Source organism: Saccopteryx bilineata, chromosome 1, assembly GCF_036850765.1.
Source record: "Saccopteryx bilineata isolate mSacBil1 chromosome 1, mSacBil1_pri_phased_curated, whole genome shotgun sequence".
Taxonomy (NCBI): Eukaryota; Metazoa; Chordata; class Mammalia; order Chiroptera; family Emballonuridae; genus Saccopteryx; species Saccopteryx bilineata.
Window position 1 is genome coordinate 141,656,732 of NC_089490.1, and position 17,108 is coordinate 141,673,839.

The 17,108-nt window shown below is 47.7% G+C and overlaps 1 protein-coding gene across 18 annotated transcripts in view; it reads right to left on the reverse strand.

Moving 5' to 3' along the window:
- The window catches only part of MYO9B (myosin IXB), a 90,555-nt gene that overhangs the window by 36,051 nt on the left and 37,396 nt on the right, over positions 1 to 17,108 (reverse strand). For all 18 annotated transcript variants that reach the window (XM_066270661.1, XM_066270599.1, XM_066270561.1 and 15 more), the window contains exons 3-10: positions 12,740 to 12,834; positions 6,872 to 6,934; positions 6,303 to 6,402; positions 5,944 to 6,044; positions 4,078 to 4,207; positions 2,664 to 2,753; positions 1,242 to 1,358; positions 496 to 630 (exon numbers count right to left, since the gene is read on the reverse strand). In XM_066270661.1, the coding sequence (XP_066126758.1) occupies positions 496 to 630; positions 1,242 to 1,358; positions 2,664 to 2,753; positions 4,078 to 4,207; positions 5,944 to 6,044; positions 6,303 to 6,402; positions 6,872 to 6,934; positions 12,740 to 12,834 (831 nt within the window). The remainder of the gene's footprint in view (positions 1 to 495; positions 631 to 1,241; positions 1,359 to 2,663; positions 2,754 to 4,077; positions 4,208 to 5,943; positions 6,045 to 6,302; positions 6,403 to 6,871; positions 6,935 to 12,739; positions 12,835 to 17,108) is intronic.

Consider the following 17,108-nt stretch of genomic DNA (forward strand, 5'->3'; position numbering starts at 1 on the left):
ATATACTTAATTCAATTTTATATATCCAAATCTTTGCAATTTTGTGCTTTGCTTTTCCCACACAACTCAATTTGGACCAACAAACAGCCAGAAAACATAATAGTTAAATCAGCTAAATAATTACATAACCCCATCAGTTTTTTCCTGTCAAAATCATCAACGTGAAGGGTAATATGTGGGCAAATATGGCTGAGTATTTAGTACTGAAAAGATATAACATTGGTAATCAATATTGTTGACCAAAGCAAACGCTTATAAAGCAACTCCATTTCTTTCCCATTAAAAGACATTCACATTTGAGCAGAAAGAAGGTGGAAAACTGACATGTGGCCAGAAACATCCCCAATGGTTTGCCTCATCCCAGGCTGGGTGGAATTTTTTTGACTTTCCCTTTTTGCAGAGAAAATTCTGGGGTAGGTGTGATGACAAACCAAGCCTCTAGGGAGATCCCAGTCCTCCCTTGGGTTTGGTTGGGTGACACTGGCACTTCCTTACCTGCTCTAGTTTGAAAATGTGCTGGTTGAAGTAATACTGGAGCTGCTCATTGGCATAGTTAATGCAGAATTGTTCAAAACTGTTCCTCTCAAAGTCCTCAAACCCAAAGATGTCAAGGACCCCGATGGACAAGCACTGGAGGGACAAAGAAAACAGTTGTTATTGGCAGGTCCTCCTTGGGAGCACCAGTTCTGTCATGTTGGGAGGGCCCTGTGCTTCGCTGAATACTCTGCTATCGCTGCCCTGGAACCTGTAACACACACACACACACACACACACACACACACACATTTAGATTTTATTTATTCATTTTAGAGTGGGGAGGAGAGAGAGGGAAGGAGAAGGGAAGAGAAAGAGAGAGAGAGAGAAAGACAGAGAGAGAGAGAGAAAGAAAGGGGGGAGGAGCAGGAAGCATCAACTCCCATATGAGTCTTGACCAGGCAAGCCCAGGGTTTTGAAGCAGTGACCTCAGAGTTCCAGGTTGATACTTTTATCCACTGTACTACCACAGTTCAGGGCAGAACCTATAATATTTGAACAAGGAGCCTGTGTTTTCATTTCATGCTGGGCCCTGAGAATTACATCCTGTTCTGTTCCCTGGAATGGGAGGAACTGGCTTCTTGGCTGACACTGCCTACAGCCGCCTTGGCATCCAAAGTCACAGGCCATCCACCTGAGTGGCAGAGAGGGTACAGTCTCCCTCAGACCAGCTTGCTAGGGCAATGGGGTGGGGGCGGGGCACTCACTGAGACAGACTCTTCCATGTCTTTCTTATTGAGGAGGGCATGGTTAATGCGCAGCACAATCCAGTCGAACAGGGCGCTGTACAGAGACTTGGCCATGGAGTCGCGGGCGGTGATAGCCTGTGAGCACAGAGAGGGTGTCAAACCTCAGCAAAATGGGCCCCGCAGGCACTACCCCGAGGTCTGCACACAGGGGAAGTTGAGGTAGTGACTTTAAATAGCCAACTCATCTGACACTCCTGACTTTTCATACCACCCTGTCACCTCAGACTTCCTTGCACAATGAAGCCTGAACGGAAAAGCCTTGACCCAGCAGCCTGTGTGGTTCAGCTAAGTCTTTATCATGTGTCAGCTCACTCCTCAGAGCTACTGGGACTGATGAGGTTGGACCGTAGGCTCAAGGAGGGAAAACTAGCCAGGAGGCCCAGCTGGGTTCAAAGCCAGGCCCCTTGCTGTTCTAGGAGCACCACTGGACCAACATCATAAAAGCAGTGATGACTTTAACAACTTTTTAAAGGTCTTATGAAGGTCTAATTTACATACAGGAAATTCCTTTTTTTATGTGTTCAGATATAAATTGTGACAGACATAGTTGGCTGCAATCAAAACCTAGAACACCCCTCTGGTTTTGCCTTTCCTGGGAAGCTGTGGAAAAGGAGGCTTGAGAAATGCAGCCTGGCTCCTCTCACAAGGTGCCTCAGGGGGGCAGCCGTGCTGCTGGGGGTCCCGGGGTCCGGTACATTACAGGGTGCCCCTGGTGGCTCAGACTGTCCATGGTGCCCATCAGATGCCCAAGCAGCTTCCACCACCAACTAAAAATCCTCCCTGTGGCTACTTTCCTGCTGCTGTACAAGCTGCAAGCACAGTCACACTGCCCTTGAAAAACACACCATAAATACCCAGGCTGGGGCAAAGGCCAGAAATAGGCACCTTGTCAACATTTAGGGACCCACACTAGGTTGGAAAGGTCACGTTGTAGCTCTGGGATCAACAAAAATTTTTTGCAAAGGGCCAGAGAACCAATACTTTCAGTTTTTCGGGCCAGACAGGATCTCTGTTGCAACTCCTTAGCTCTGCGCTGTAGCAGGAAAGCAGCATGTAAATAAATGAGTGTGGCAGCATGCCAATAAAACTTTATTTACAAAAGCTAGTAGTGGGCCGAATTTGGCTGCAGGTCTCACTACCTCAGCTGATGAGAACCAGCATGCACACGAAGGTGGCCCATGCTCTGACTTGTAAGCTACAGTTTGCTGTCTAAGCTAGTTTGTGCTGAGCCTAAGCTGACCTGAGAACCAGAGGCACCACAAGGGTTCTCCTCTGTTACTTAAGCAGGAAAAATGTCACTGATGTTGGCTGTTTTGAAAGGATGTCCCCTCATTTGTGTTTGGGGTCCAGTGCCCTGTGAAAGCCCAGGGCAGTGCTCACCTCATTGAGACTGTAGGGAAGGATGAGCTTGTCATTGGCAGTAACCGTTTTTCTTTTGGTCAGAACCTCCACCAAGATTTCTCGCTTCACCTGTTTTAAGGTCAAGGAGGGAGATAAAGGGGTGTGGAGATGAAGAAGTTGTCCAGTGGATTCTTGTGTCATTGAGACAAGGCCTGAAGCCTGAGGAAGGCCAGAGAAGGACCAGTGGGGTTGTGCTAGGATGTGGGCCCAAAGCCTACCCTCAGGGCTGCCAACCTACAATGTGCACCATGCTCAGTGTGTTTAAGAATGTCACACCCAGAGGCTTGCTCAACACCCAAGGCTGACAGCCCTGGGTGTGTGGTTGCATAGCTGGGGTGTTACTGCAGGCCTCAGGTTCACGTGCTGCCTGGTGACCTGCACTTATAGCTATTCCAGCCTATGTGCAGGGGCCACCGAGGGGATTGGCCCTCCCTGACTGCTAAGCCAGTCCCCTATGCTAGCCAGCAGCAGTCTAGAGCAGGAACAGGGGAAGCTGCCCTGACCCCCCAGTAGGTGGAATATGTACTTAGCAAACGGAACGAATGAGGGCACGGCTTCGCAGCCTTGGCACCAATGACATTTGAGGCTGTATCATTCTTTGCTGTGGGGGTGGCCATTGTATGCATTATATGATGTTAAGCAACATACACGGCCCCCACCAACTAGATGCCAGTAGCCCCCTAAATTGTGACAACGAAAAATGCTTCCAGACATTGCCCTTGGGGTTGAGAAACAATAATAAGAAGATGGCAGGTCTGATGAGGAGATGAGCTCGCTGATCAAACTATGGTTTAAAAGCCCTAGTAGAGCATTGGCCTGGTGTGTGGAAGTCCCGGGTTTGATTCCTGGCCAGGGCACACAGGAGAAGCGCCCATCTGCTTCTCCACTCTTCCCTCTCTCCTTTCTCTCTATTTCTCTCTTCCCCTCCCACAGCCAAGGTGCCATGGGAGCAAAGTTGGCCCAGGTGCTGAGGGTGGCTCAATGGCCTCTGCCTCAGGTGCTAGAATGGCTCCAGGTTGCAGTGGAGCATCACCCCCTGGTGGGCGAGCATCGCCTCCTGGTCATGCAGGGGGGATCCTGGTCTGGATGCATGCGGAAGTCTGTCTGCTGCCCTCACTTCTCACTTCAGAAAAATACACCCCCCCAAACAAACAAACAAACAAAAATACTATGGTTTAAGGAGTCTTTCTGCATTAGGAGCTGAGGTGGGAGGTGTCCCTGCCCAGGAGGGTGTCCCTCAGAAAGGAGAAAGGGACTTGGTAGAGATGGTGGCAAGGAAGCAGGTATAGGCTCTAGTTTATAGAAAGTTCTGGGTACTCTGAGGCCACAGTGGTTTCAGCTCTCCTGAGGTGGCTCAGCACATCCCATGGTGACCAAGGACAGGGAGTAGTACCTTCAGAAGCTGTGACAGTGTGTCTAGCACCTCGGGGGGTCCAACTTCCAGGCCTTCATCTCGACCTGTGGCCCTCTTCTTGTATGTGACATTGCCCAGGTACAGGATAGCCGAAAGGACAGAAAAAATCCTGGGAGAGAAAAGAAGCTTCGATTGGGGCAGTTTCTACAACTGTGAGATGATAGAGGCTTCTAGCCAGGTGGGCTGAATTTGAAACCCTATTAAATTCTAGACAGAACATACAAAGTTTGAAAAACATAGAATCCCATCCTCTGTTGGGGTCTTTCTCTGTGAGAAGTGACTTGGTAGAAAGATATCTCTATTTTTTATTTTTGTAAGAGGGGTGCTAAAAATATTTTGATGGAGGCATAACATGCACATGCAAAAAACTACACAATTCCCAAATGTGGCAATGAACTGTCACCAAATGAATGGGTTCTCATTTATTACCACTCAGACCAAGGAATATAACGTTCTAGGCTCTGCACCACCCTGCCCCAGACAGGAACTGTTGTTCTGATATTTAACATCCATGAATTTGATGTCCATGATTTGTCATATGTACTTGTATGTGGCCAGTCACTGAAAACTGTGATGTGGGGACGACGCATGTTACTGCATAGGCTCAGCTGGTTCACTCTCACTGCTACAGACCAGCTTATCACACAGCCTTGGCACTGCTGGCACCTGGGCCTAGATTATTCTTTGCTGGGTGGAAGGGTATACTGGGCACTGTGTGATGCTGACCAGCATCCCATACACGTGCAATGTGACAACCAAAAATGTCTCCAGACAAGGTTTCCCCTAGGGACAGAATCGGCATCTCCAGTCACAACTGCTGCTGCTGTGTGTGGTAGTCCAGGAGCTGGCAAACTTGTACTCGTTTTTGTATAGCCTCGAGAAGTTTTTGGTTTGGTTTCTAAAAGGTCTTTAAAAAGCAAAATGAAATGCAGAGAAGAACATGTAACAGAGATTGTCTGGCTCACAAAGCTGAAAATATTTATAATTTGGCCCTCTCCAGAAAGTCTGCTGACCCCTGCATGGATAAACTGACATTTGTTTATTTATTTAATCTCTAGTTGGTGGGCATGTTAGGGGTGGTTTCCAGGCTTTGGGGCTGTTATGAAAGAGGTTGCTCTGTGCATCTGTGTGCGTGCCTTTCAGTGAGCAAATGTATGTTTCGTTGTGTACACACAGCTGTAGTAGAAAGCAGTCAAATGGTTTTCCAAAGTGGCTGGCCCAATCTGCAACCCCAGCAGTGTGTGGGTGTTCTTGCTGGATATACCAGCAGGTGTGCAGAACACCCTGTGTGTTTTTCAAAAATTAAAAACATTTTTAATGGTGTAACATACACATCATAAGAAATCTACCACAGAAATCATTCAAAACATTTTTGTCCATTGATTTTCGGGAGAGGAAGAGAGGAAGAGAAGAAGGTAGGGAGGGAGCGAGACAGGGAGAGAGACAAAGAGAGAAGCATCAATTCATTGTTTCACTTAGTTTTTCCATTTAGTTGTGTACTCACTGATTGCTTCTCATAGGTGATCTGACTGGGGATAGAACCTATGAACTCTGGGTGTTGGGTCGATGCTTTAGCCACCAGGCAAGAGCCCCATCTTAACCATTTTTTAAGTACAGTATATAGTTCCATACTGTTAAGTATGTTAACAGTGTAGGGCAAAAGCCCCTGTGGTTTTAATCGGCATCTCCCAATGACTAATGATGAGAGTCCCTTGTGCTTATCATCACTGGGTGATCCTTTTTAGTGCAGCCTCTAATGGGGTGGCACTCAGATCTCAGAGAGTGACCATAAGATCTGGGGGTGCCCACGCAGGAGATGGTGGGATGGCTAGCCAGCCCACTTACTGCTTCTTGGTGGCGGGGAGGAAGCCCACCATCTCCATGGCCTGCTTGAGTCTTTCAAAGTCATGCTTTAGGTCTTCTCCATCTTCGATCTTCAAGTTATGCTAAAAAACAAAGTCAGCGACACTGGGTATTTCTGGGTTGGAGAGGGTGGTGTGTGGGAATGATTTTGGCTGGAACTAACGGGGCAGAGCCCAGGACATGGGGAATAAATGGGTTCCTTTATGCTGCCTCCTCTGGGCCTCCTTGGAGCCAGTTTGGGGGTTGGAGAGGGCCAAGGCACATGGCCTCTGACCTCGGGCGGAGCATAAACAGCCCATAGGGAAAAGAGGTGGAATTTGTGGCTAGGGCTCGGTGTTTACCTGGTTGAGGTAGAAATAATCTTCAGGCTGTTTGAGCTGAAATTCTTTTTGCTCTTCCTCACTGATGCCAAGTAACAAATAATAAAACACATGGTAGTTTCTGCAGGTCAAAATTAAGGGAAAAAAATAATTTTTGGAGGCCAAGCAACAGTTATTCTTCAAACCACGATTAATACTGCTTCAGAATCAAACCAGGGAAGAAAATGCACCTCAAATATGTAGCAATTTAAGACAACAAGTCGATTCTTAGTATCACTTAAAAACTCCCCAAACATGAGCTTCTCCAGTGAGATTTCTTGGAGGTGTGGGGGGTTTGGTGGGCGGGTGTATGTCTTCCTCACTGGTCAATCAGAGATGACTAATCTAACCACATGGGTAAAAGTCCTAGGGAGGCAAACAAGCACAAAAAGGTGACTCAGGAAATATAAGCACAAAGCTTGGGGCCACAGAGCAGGCCCTGCTCCCTGGGGAGCTGTGTCACGCCTCCTATGAGAGTTCCGGGACCTCAGAACTTCTGCTTCTCTCTTCCACAGGGAAGGCAAATGCAATTGCTCACGGAGATCTCCTACCTCTCATCCTTCTCCTGAGAGACCAGGCGAGACTTTTCAAGCAGGTATTTTTCAACAACAGCTCTGTCATTAAAGGGAAAAGAAAGAGTAAAATATTATATTCTAATGTTTCTTTAAAGAACTAATTTGTTACCGAGGTAAAGTCAGCTGCACATTAACTTCCTTAAACACAAAACATATAGAGGTATGTAGTTATAATCATCCTAAATGTAAATACAATCACCTTGAATGTCATAACAGAACCAGTCCAAACGCAACCTCGACATTGCAAATACAATTACACTAAATGTTGCCTCACCCTATGGTTACCATCTATAAAAATAAGGAACCTAGGCTGACACTTGTCCCCAGACCAGATGCAGAGAACCCTGATGGCGTTATGGGGGACCTCCCTCCGAGGAGGCGGGAACTGGAGCAACTGTACCCACGTGATCCTGAATGTTATAGGAAAGTCTCCCCTTGCTCCCACTATCTTCCCAGCCAATTAAATGTTTTTCCAATGGACAATTTAAATATAAAATAATATATTCATTTTTCTATTCTTTTTACAGCTTTATTGAATAAACTATGCATACTTAAAGTAACAGTGTGATAAGTTTTAACCAGGTCCTTTCATAATCTCTATCAATTTTAAAATCAGCTTTATTAAGAGTAATTGAATACATAATAAACTTAAAATGTGTGATTTGATGAGTGGTAACACATGCAAACATTCACGAACCCCATCACCATGATCAAGACAGTGAACACATCTACCACCTGGAAAAGCTTCCTTGACTACTATAGCATTCCTCCCCACACCCATTCCCAAGCAGCCACTAATCAGCCCCATTTAGACTAGTTTGGATATTCTAGAATTTTAAAGAAATAGAATCATTCAGTATGTATCTTTGGTCTGACTTCTTTCACTCTGCCCAGTGAATCTGAGGTTGAGTCATATTGCATCATGTATCAGAACTTCATTTCTTCTTTTTTTTTTTGGTATGTGTGTCACAAGGACAGAGAGAAAGACAGAGAGAGGGACAGATAGGAACAGACAGACAGAAAGGGACAGAGATGAGAAGCATCAGTTCTTCATTGTGGTACTTTAGTTGTTCATTGATTGCTTTCTCATATGTGCCTTAACCGGGGGGCTACAGCAGAGCGAGTGACCCCTTGCTCAAGCCAGTGACCTTGGGTTCAAGCCAGTGACCTTTGGGCTCAAGCCAGAGACCACGGGATCATGTCTATGATCCCGTGCTCAAGCCAGCGACCTTGGGGTTTCAAACCTGGGTCCTCCGCGGCCCAGTTCGAAGCTCTATCCACTGTGCCACCGCCTAGTCAGGTGCATCATGTATCAGAACTTCATTCATTTTTACGGCTGAATGATATGCTACATGTGTGGACATACCATACTTTGTTTATTTGTTCATCAGTTGATAACATTTGATGGACATGGGTCTGTGAGGCTGTGCAGGTGTTGAGGCAGGTCCTGGGCACCTCTGTAGCCACACTGTCACTAAGAGTAGTGACGGCAAATGTTCCAGGCACTGTTTCATAGGATTCAATACCTTGAATCCTCCCATCCCTCTGCGGTGGGCATAATGAATTCTGTCAATGGATGAGGTACTAAAATTGGAGAGGCTACATACTGTTGGGGACCTCACAGGAGGGAGACAGCCTAGCAGGGACTGGAACCTGGCACTAGGGCCAGAAGGGACTATCTCTTATGGGATCCACTATTACCAAGTGTGGAAGCTGGGCAGGTGCGCAGGCCAACCTCATCTGAACCAATCCTTTTTTTTTCTTTCTTTTTTTTACAGAGAAGAGAGAGAGTCAGAGAGAGGGATAGATAGGGACAGACAGATAAGAACGGAGAGAGATGAGAAGCATCGATCATTAGTTTTTTGTTGCTACACCTTAGTTGTTTGTTCACTGATTGCTTTCTCATATGTGCCTTGACTGTGGGCCTTCAGCAGACCGAGTAACTGGTGACCTCGGGATCTCGAACCTGGGTCCTTCGCATCGCAGTCCAACGCTCTATCCACTGCGCCGCCGCCTGGTCAGGCTGAGCCCATCTTATTTTATAGGAGAGGCAGCTGGTGCCCTAGCAGGTGGCAGGGCCAGGACACTGATCTAGGACCTGCTGGACACAGGTTGCCTGTTTCTCCCGGATACCTTTCTTTCGTCTGCCGACTTGTACGGGACACATGCACAGACCATGCATAAGTGCATTCCCGAGGGCTTGGCCTGCATTCTCCCTTCTTTCAAACCCATGTTTTCTTCTATTCCTGCCCTGGCTAGTAACTATTTAATTTAGCAATAGTTTGTTTTCCTCGGGAGGGAGGCTGAATCTATTGTAGTTCTAGAGTCCGATTCCTGTTGGAATTTCAATGTGTGGCCAATTTCCTGGGCTGTGTCAGCACATGGGGGAGAACGGCAACTACTTGGCAGCACGGAGCTGTCACTTCACTGACAACAGCCTCTTTCCTTTTCTGATCACCTTGGAGACCAGGCCCCAATGGGAGTTAGCAGCAGGTCAGGGATCCCCCAGCACTGAGCCCTTGAACCCACAGGAGGACTAGGCCTTGCAAATTGGGGAACTGGGCGAAGACCTGGACTGCCCCTGACCCTTGGTCTCGGCAGGATATGTCATCAAGAAGTATCACCTGCTCAAAAGCAGAACAGGGTCTGGGCCCAATCCTTGAGAGCTGGCTGCAGCCGCTCCCTGTATGGGAAGTGCACCTCCTCCCCAGAGTGTGGGCAGGTCATCATCGTGGGCCAAGAGAGGACTTCCTTTCCTGAATTCAAGGCCACAGATATGACCCTCAAAAGCTGGTCTATGAGATTCGGCTACTCAAGGCCACTGGCCCTAAGCTTGTTAGGTGCCTGTAGTGAGTGGGGCAGGCTGCACCATTTGGCTGATGGCCAACCCTTACTGGTGTACTGAGTCAAAGGTGGTCCCAGCAGATACATGAATGCAGCACTTGGAATCTGTGACTAGAATCTTATTTGGAAAACATCTTTGCAGATGCACTTAAGTGAAGATCTCAAGATAAAATTATCTAGGACTATCTACATAGGTACCAAGTCTAATGACAAATGTCCTAAAAGAAGAGGAGACATAGAGAGGGGAAGGCTGTATGAAGATGGAGGCAGAGATTGGAGTGATATCAGCACAAGCCAATGAACGCCTGGGGCCACCAGAATCTGTAGGAGGCAAGGAAGTTCCTCCTCTAGAGCCGCCAGAGGAAGCACAAACCTGCTGTACCTTGATTTCAGACTTCTAGCCTCTACAACTGTGAGAGAAGAATTCCTGTTGGTTTAAGCCACTGGGCTTGTGGTGCTTTGTTACAGCAACCACAAGACACCAAATGGAGAGCACGTGAAGGAGAGCTGTGGAGAAGAGGAGCAGAGTGGTGCCCACTGAGAGCAAACACTCTGGCATCTAGCCTGAGGCTTGTGAAGCCAGCCCTGGACCCAGGAAAACTTGCATTTCTGCTTCCCACAAGGGAACCCCTGAAACTGTAGAATTAGTACGTTTCTGTGTTCTATGCTCAGTCAGATACTCTGGGTGTATCCCGCTGGACCATGGAAGAAAAACAGTATTTTGAATAAGGAGTGGGGTATTTGTGGAGAAAAGGAGAGGTCTGCAGGACAAGTGGGGACCTCCAGGTGTTTGATTAATCGGGGCACATACCCTGTCGGTGGATAACAGTGCCCATAAAGGTGCCAAGATGGAGCCCAGCAGTACTTGGGAAGGGAACTTTGGACAGCCTAGAATAGGAGGTGAGGGTGTAGGAGAATCACCTGTTCCCAAGCACCTCGGAGGACTGAGGAGCCAGAACAGACCATTTATTGAGGGATCCCTACCCATACCACTGCCTGTCAGAGCTTGGGCAGCAGGAAAAAGAAAAGCAGAGGTCAATGGATTTGTGAAAACAATATTCCTATTCACATTTTGAATATGAACTGTCAATTGGAATGATCATCAGTCAGGTTTGGATGAACAGGAGAACCCAGAGAGTTTGGAATCACTTCCCAGTCCCTGTTACATTTGAGGACCCCTCTCCTCCTAAAATGCTGGTGCCTTCGCTCGGCCTCCAGCAGCCTGCTGCTCAGGTCTCCCCACCTCTAACACGCAGGGTTTCTCATCCTGCTGCTCAGAGCATCACCTGAAACATTTACAAGTCCCACCGCCACCACTGGCCTTCACACCAGATTGTAGAGTTGGGGAGGATTCTGGGCAATGGATTGTGCTGAAATGCCTTTCTTTAAATTTGAAATAGTTTTATAGGCTCATGAGACCTTTGCATATAAGGAAACCCCAAACACTACATTATATTAAATCATAATTTAAAAAAATTTAATGGCCCTGGCTGGTTAATGGCTCAGTGGTAGAATGTTGGCCCAGCGTGTGTAAGTCCCGGGTTTGATTCCCGGTCAGGGCACACATAAGAAGCAACCATCTGCCTCTTCACTCCTCCCCCTTCTCTCTCTCTCTCACCCCCTGGTTCGAGCAAAATTGACCCTGGGCGCTGAGGATGGCTCTATGGCCTTGCTTCAGGTACTGACATAGCTCGGTTGCCAAGCAATGGAGCAGCGGCTCCAGATAGGCAGAGTATTGCCCCGGTAGGGGACTTGTCAGGTGGATCCTTGTCAGGGTGCATGTGGGAGTCTGTCTCTCTGCCTCCCCACTTCTCACTTTAAAAATAAAACAACAGAAACTAATAATTAAAACTATACAGAATACACATTTCTTTTTCTTAAAATTTTTATTTATTTTTTTATTTTTGACAGATACATAGAGAATCAGAGAGAGGGACAGATAGGGACAGACAGGGAGGGAGAGAGATGAGAAGCATCAATTCTTCACTGCAGCTCCCTAGTTGTTCAGTGATTGCTTTCTCATATGTGCCCTGACCAGGGGGCTACAGCAGAGCGAATGACCCCCTGCTCAAGTTAGCGACCTTTGGGCTCAAGCCAACGACCCCTCGCTCAGGCTGGAGAGCCCATGCTCAAGCCGGATGTTCAAGCCGGCAACCTTGAGGTTTCGAGCCTGGGTCCTCTGTGTCCCAGTCTAACACTCTATCCACTGCGCCACTGCCTGGTCAGGCAGAATATACATTTCTTAAAGAAAAAAAGTCCTACAGAACTAAATTCAGAAATGATGGTATGGCTTAAAAACCATAACAAAAGAGGTAATTCCCTATAACATTAATTCATTACGCAAAGCTGCCAGATGTTTCTGTAAGCATAACCACTGCCCACAGTGCAAGTAAATACAATTTCAATGTTAATTTAGTTGAAGTAACTGTGTCTCCACCTAAAGAACTCACATTTCTGGCATAAATGTTGGTCTGTTTTAACTTCCACCAGGCAATCAACTTTATAACCCAGTTACTACCTACCCAACTACCCATCCATCCATCCATCTACCCACACACCCACCTACCTTTCTGTACTTCCCTGGACAACCACCTCATTTTGCTAACCAGAATCACATATCCTTCTGGCTAAAGAGACACGTGTTTGGCAAGTGCTAGAGTCCACATAACTCTGCCTGAGGCATCCCAGACTGAATGAGTAAGAAACCTCACCAATACCAGGAAACAAATTGGTATGTCCTTGCCTGTTCTTGACAAACCTCATCACATCAGCACTTTCAGCTCATTGTATTTACTCCACTGGTGCCCAAACCCAAGCTCAGTGCCCTGAGGATGGCAGGGTCAGTTTCCAAGGTGCCATTCCTCCCCAACCGACACTTCCTACCTTGACCCAGTGCTCAGAGCTTCACATCAAGGATTTAAGACCCACTGGCTCCTCCCTGCAGTGACGCCCAGGACCCAGACTAAAACGAGTGCACAGTGCAGACAGCTGCCAACTCACCCTCTCACGATGCCGCTCTCCAGGTAGTTGACCTGGATGAATTTCCCAAATCGGCTGGAATTGTTATTGTGGGCCGTTTTGGCATTCCCAAAAGCCTGTGAGGAAAACAAATACAGATTTTCAGATGGTGAGGATAAAATTTCTACAGGCCTCAGCCTGGAGCCTCAGAACTCCTTCCAGGCACTGAGAACACGTGTGTCACTCAGCGGCCCAAGCGACCACTGGAGAACACATGGTGTGTAGTCCAGTCGTGCTCCAATGTATTTACTCTTTTTTTTAAATTGTTAAAAAAATTAATATTTAGAAAGAGAGGAAAGAAAAAGAAACACTGATTTGTTGTTCCACTTACTTATGTCTTCATTGGTTGATTCTTGTATGTGCCCTGACTGGGGATCAAACCCACAACTTTGGCATGTTGAGATGACACTCTAATCAACTGAACTACCTGGCCATGGCTGTACTCACTTTTTTTTTTGGACAGAGACAGAAAGAGAGACAGAGAGAGGGACAGATAGAGACAGACAGGAAGGGAAAGAGATGAGAAGCATCAATTCTTTGTTGCGGCTCCTTAGTTGTTCATTGATTACTTTCTCATATATGCCTTGACCGGGGGGGTGGGGCTACAGCAGAGTGAGTGGACCCCTTCCTTGCTTAAGCCAGTGACAATGGGTCATGTCTATGATTCTATGCTTAAGCCAGTGAGCCCATGCTTAAGCTGGTGAGCCTGCGCTCAAGCCGGCTATCTCAGAGTTTTGAACCTGGGTACTCCATGTCCCGGTCTGATACTCTATCCACTGCACTACTGCCTGGTCAGGCTGTACTCACTCTTTTTTTTTTTTTTTTTTTTTACAGAGACAGAGAGAGAGTCAGAGAGAGGGATAGATAGGGACAGAGAGACAGGAATGGAGAGAGATGAGAAGCATCAATCATCAGTTTTTCGTTGTGACACCTTAGTTGTTCATTGACTGCTTTCTTATATGTGCCTTGACTGTGGGCCTTCAGCAGACCAAGTAACCCCTTGCTCGAGCCAGTGACCTTGGGTCCAAGTTGGTGAGCTTTGCTCAAACCAGATGAGCCCACGCTCAAGCTGGAAACCTCGGGGTCTCGAACCTGGGTCCTCCGCATCCTAGTCCGACGCTCCATCCACTGCGCCACTGCCTGGTCAGGCTGTACTCTTTATCTCTATGTTTGGTTTGTGGAAGAGACTCAAGTTTTAGAAAGTGTCATTTTTTTAAAGAAAGAAAATCACACTATTTTTTAAAATTTATGGATTTTAGAGAGAGAAGGAAGGAGAGAGAGAAAGACACAGGAACATCTGTTCCTGCATGTGCCCTGACCAAGGATCGAACCAACAGCATCTGCGCTTCAGGATGGTGCTCTAACCAACCGAGCTATATGGCCAGGGCTTAAGTGTTGGACATTAAAAATACCAATCATCGGAATTCTTTCCTTCATAACTGTTCATGTAGCATATTATGGTCTGTGGGCTGAATCCAGTCTGCTGCATGTTTTTGTTCTGCCTATAAGTCAAGAGTGGTTTTCACATTTGTAAATGGCTTAACAACAACAACAACAACAACAACAAAGAAGAGTACTATTTCCTGACATGTGAAAATTCTGTTCATGTCTCAGTGTCCATAAATGAAGTTTTCCTGGCACAGTCGAGCCTGCTCATTAATGGATTGTCCACGGCTGCTTCTGAGCGACTATGGCAGAGTGGCTAAGATAGAGACCACCTGGCCTACAAAGCCAAAAATATTTACTATCTGGCTCCTTCCAGGAATTTGCCAAGCCCTAGGATGATAAGAGCTCTGAGTTCCAGGAGGGTACCAGGCTGGATATGAAGGAGCAGATGGGGAGACAAGTCCCACCCTTGGGGTCAAGCTGGTGAGCCGTGCTCAAACCAGATGAGCCCACACCCAAGCAGGTGACCTTGGGGTTTCAAACCTGGATCCTTTGCGTTCCAGTTCGATGTTCTATCCACTGCACCACCACCTGGTCAGGCAAACTAACCATTTTAAAGTGAAGAATTCAGTGGCATTTAGTACATACAGGATGTTGTACAACCATCACCTCTACCACGTTCCAGAACATTTCCATCACTCTAAAAGGAGACCTGTCTTCATTAGGAGTCACTTCCCATTCCCCCTCCCCCAGTTCCTGGTAACCACTAATTTGATTTCTGTTCTTATGGATTTGCCTGTTCTGGACATTTCACATAAGTGAGGGCATACACTGTGGTCTTTTTGTATCTGGCTGATTTCACTCATGTGTTTGGGGTTCACCCATGTTGTGGCATGAATCAGGGCTGCACCCCAATATGAAGAGGAAAGTATACATAGTGTACAGAACCTGCACTCTGGTGGTGTTTCCCTGGGCCTCCCATGGGACCACCATCCAGATTACAAATGAGAACACCCCTGGCCCCCACCTAGGTTCTCAGATTACCCTCTTCCCACATAGTACCCACCTCCCCTGAGGGGTGAACAGATAGGGGGAGGGTATGAGGGAGCCTTGGGAGAACGAAGGGCAGGGAAGGTGCTTGAGTGTGGGTTCCTCGTTTCAGGGAGAGGGAAGCTGGCTGAGGTAGGGGTGGCAGGGCTGGGGCAGGGGTGATATGTGTGTGTGGGAAATACCCTAGAGTCAAATGGGGGAAGGGAATCTCAGTGGCAGTGAGAAGTCTTCCAGGCTGACAATATTCCCGTTCAGGGAGGCCGAGTTGTGTGGGGAGGCTGGCTGTGGGCAAGAGCAGCAGGGAGGAGGTGGCAGGCCACTGAAAAGGTCTGCTGGTAGGGTAGGGGTGTCAAAGCAGGGTGGGGAGAGGCAGCCAGCCTCACAGGGAAGCCAGCTATGGGAGATGTGCTGACATAGAGAGGAGACTGTATTTTCTTGAAGGCCCTATTTTGCAGGGGATGGATGCAGCTGGTTCATTGGGCAGAGCTTCTTTAGGTGGCAGCTTGAAGGCAGAAGCCCCATAAAAATGTATCTGTGGGAAGGCCCAGGACATTTCCTTGGAGAATGGCTCCATTTAGCAGAGCTTGAGAGCAGGACCAAAGCTCCGCCTGGGGCCATGTGCTGGTCACACTCCTAGCTGATGGAGTCACAGGACAAGTGACTTCCTGCTCCATTACTCCAGGGGCTCCAGACCCAGGGAACAGACCTCCTTATAAAACCTGAGCCACTGTAAAGTCACCAAGTGGGAGAGTGATAATGAAAGTGAGGTCCCTGGAGAGGTGATCTAGCTCCATACCACAAAGGGGGGGGGGGGGGTTGCTCAGGAGGCATCACCTAGGTGCTCTGGGGGGCTCCACGTGGCCTTGAGGAAGTACAACCCAATCTGAGGAGGCACTTTGCTGAGTTAGCAGCCACAGAGTGCAAGCCTACTTTCCTTCACAAATGCTTCCTCCTCAGGACTCATCACTTGTCAGGTTTTGAAAAAGTCTTTGGTGGGATCGATTAAACACTGGAGCATGTCATCAAGTCCTGACAAATGTGACTGAGCACCAGCCACTGGGGCCAGACTTGGGTCTGCCCTTCTCTCCTGAGTGTCTCGGGAACCCAGTGCAGGGCTCCCGGTCTCAGCACCTGCTGCCAGAGCATCTTCTGAGGTGGGATCATCCTGGGTACTATAGGGTGTTGAGCAGTTCCCTGGTCTCTACCTGCCAGATATTAGTGCATGTGGGACAACCAAAATGTCCCCAGAGGTGGCTGGTGAATTCACTGAGCAACACTGCTATATACAGATGTAAGTACAAGGGGTTTGCAGGGCCAGTGGTGTGAGCATCGCTGAACTTTCTCTTCCCGTTATGAGGACCCCCATGTACGCTGTAGACACTGAAGGCTCCTCTGGGTAATAAAACTATCTTTGTAGTTTAATCTCCAGTTTTCCCTAAGTTTAGCCTTAGAACTATGTTTGTTGTTTAGGCAAAGCCCATGGGTCCTTAAGGCACTGTCCCTGGAAGCATAGCGAATCCATCTCCTTTCATTCCATGCTTACTGGAGCCCGTGGGGTAGCTAGTCTGAGCTAACAGGCTTAGCTGGTGCTAAAATGAATTCTGAGGGTGAGCATGCGAAGTCCTAACTATGTATGAGCAGATGGCGAAGCGATACCCAATCCCATGTGGGCTCCTTCCTGGAGCAAAGGGCCTTTCTCTGTGCCAGGATCCCCACAGCACCCAGGTCCAGGGCCTGCCACAGAGGCAATCCAGAGTTGCACATTCACACCCCAAAGAGCCACAATGGTCCTTTTTGAACTTGGGACAAGTCATCATCATGGTGATTTCTAAAAAAAAAAGTCAAGCCTGGCATCCTAGGGACAAGAGGGAATGTTCTGGGGATGTGGGGCCCACTTGTGCTCTGGTTCTGTGAT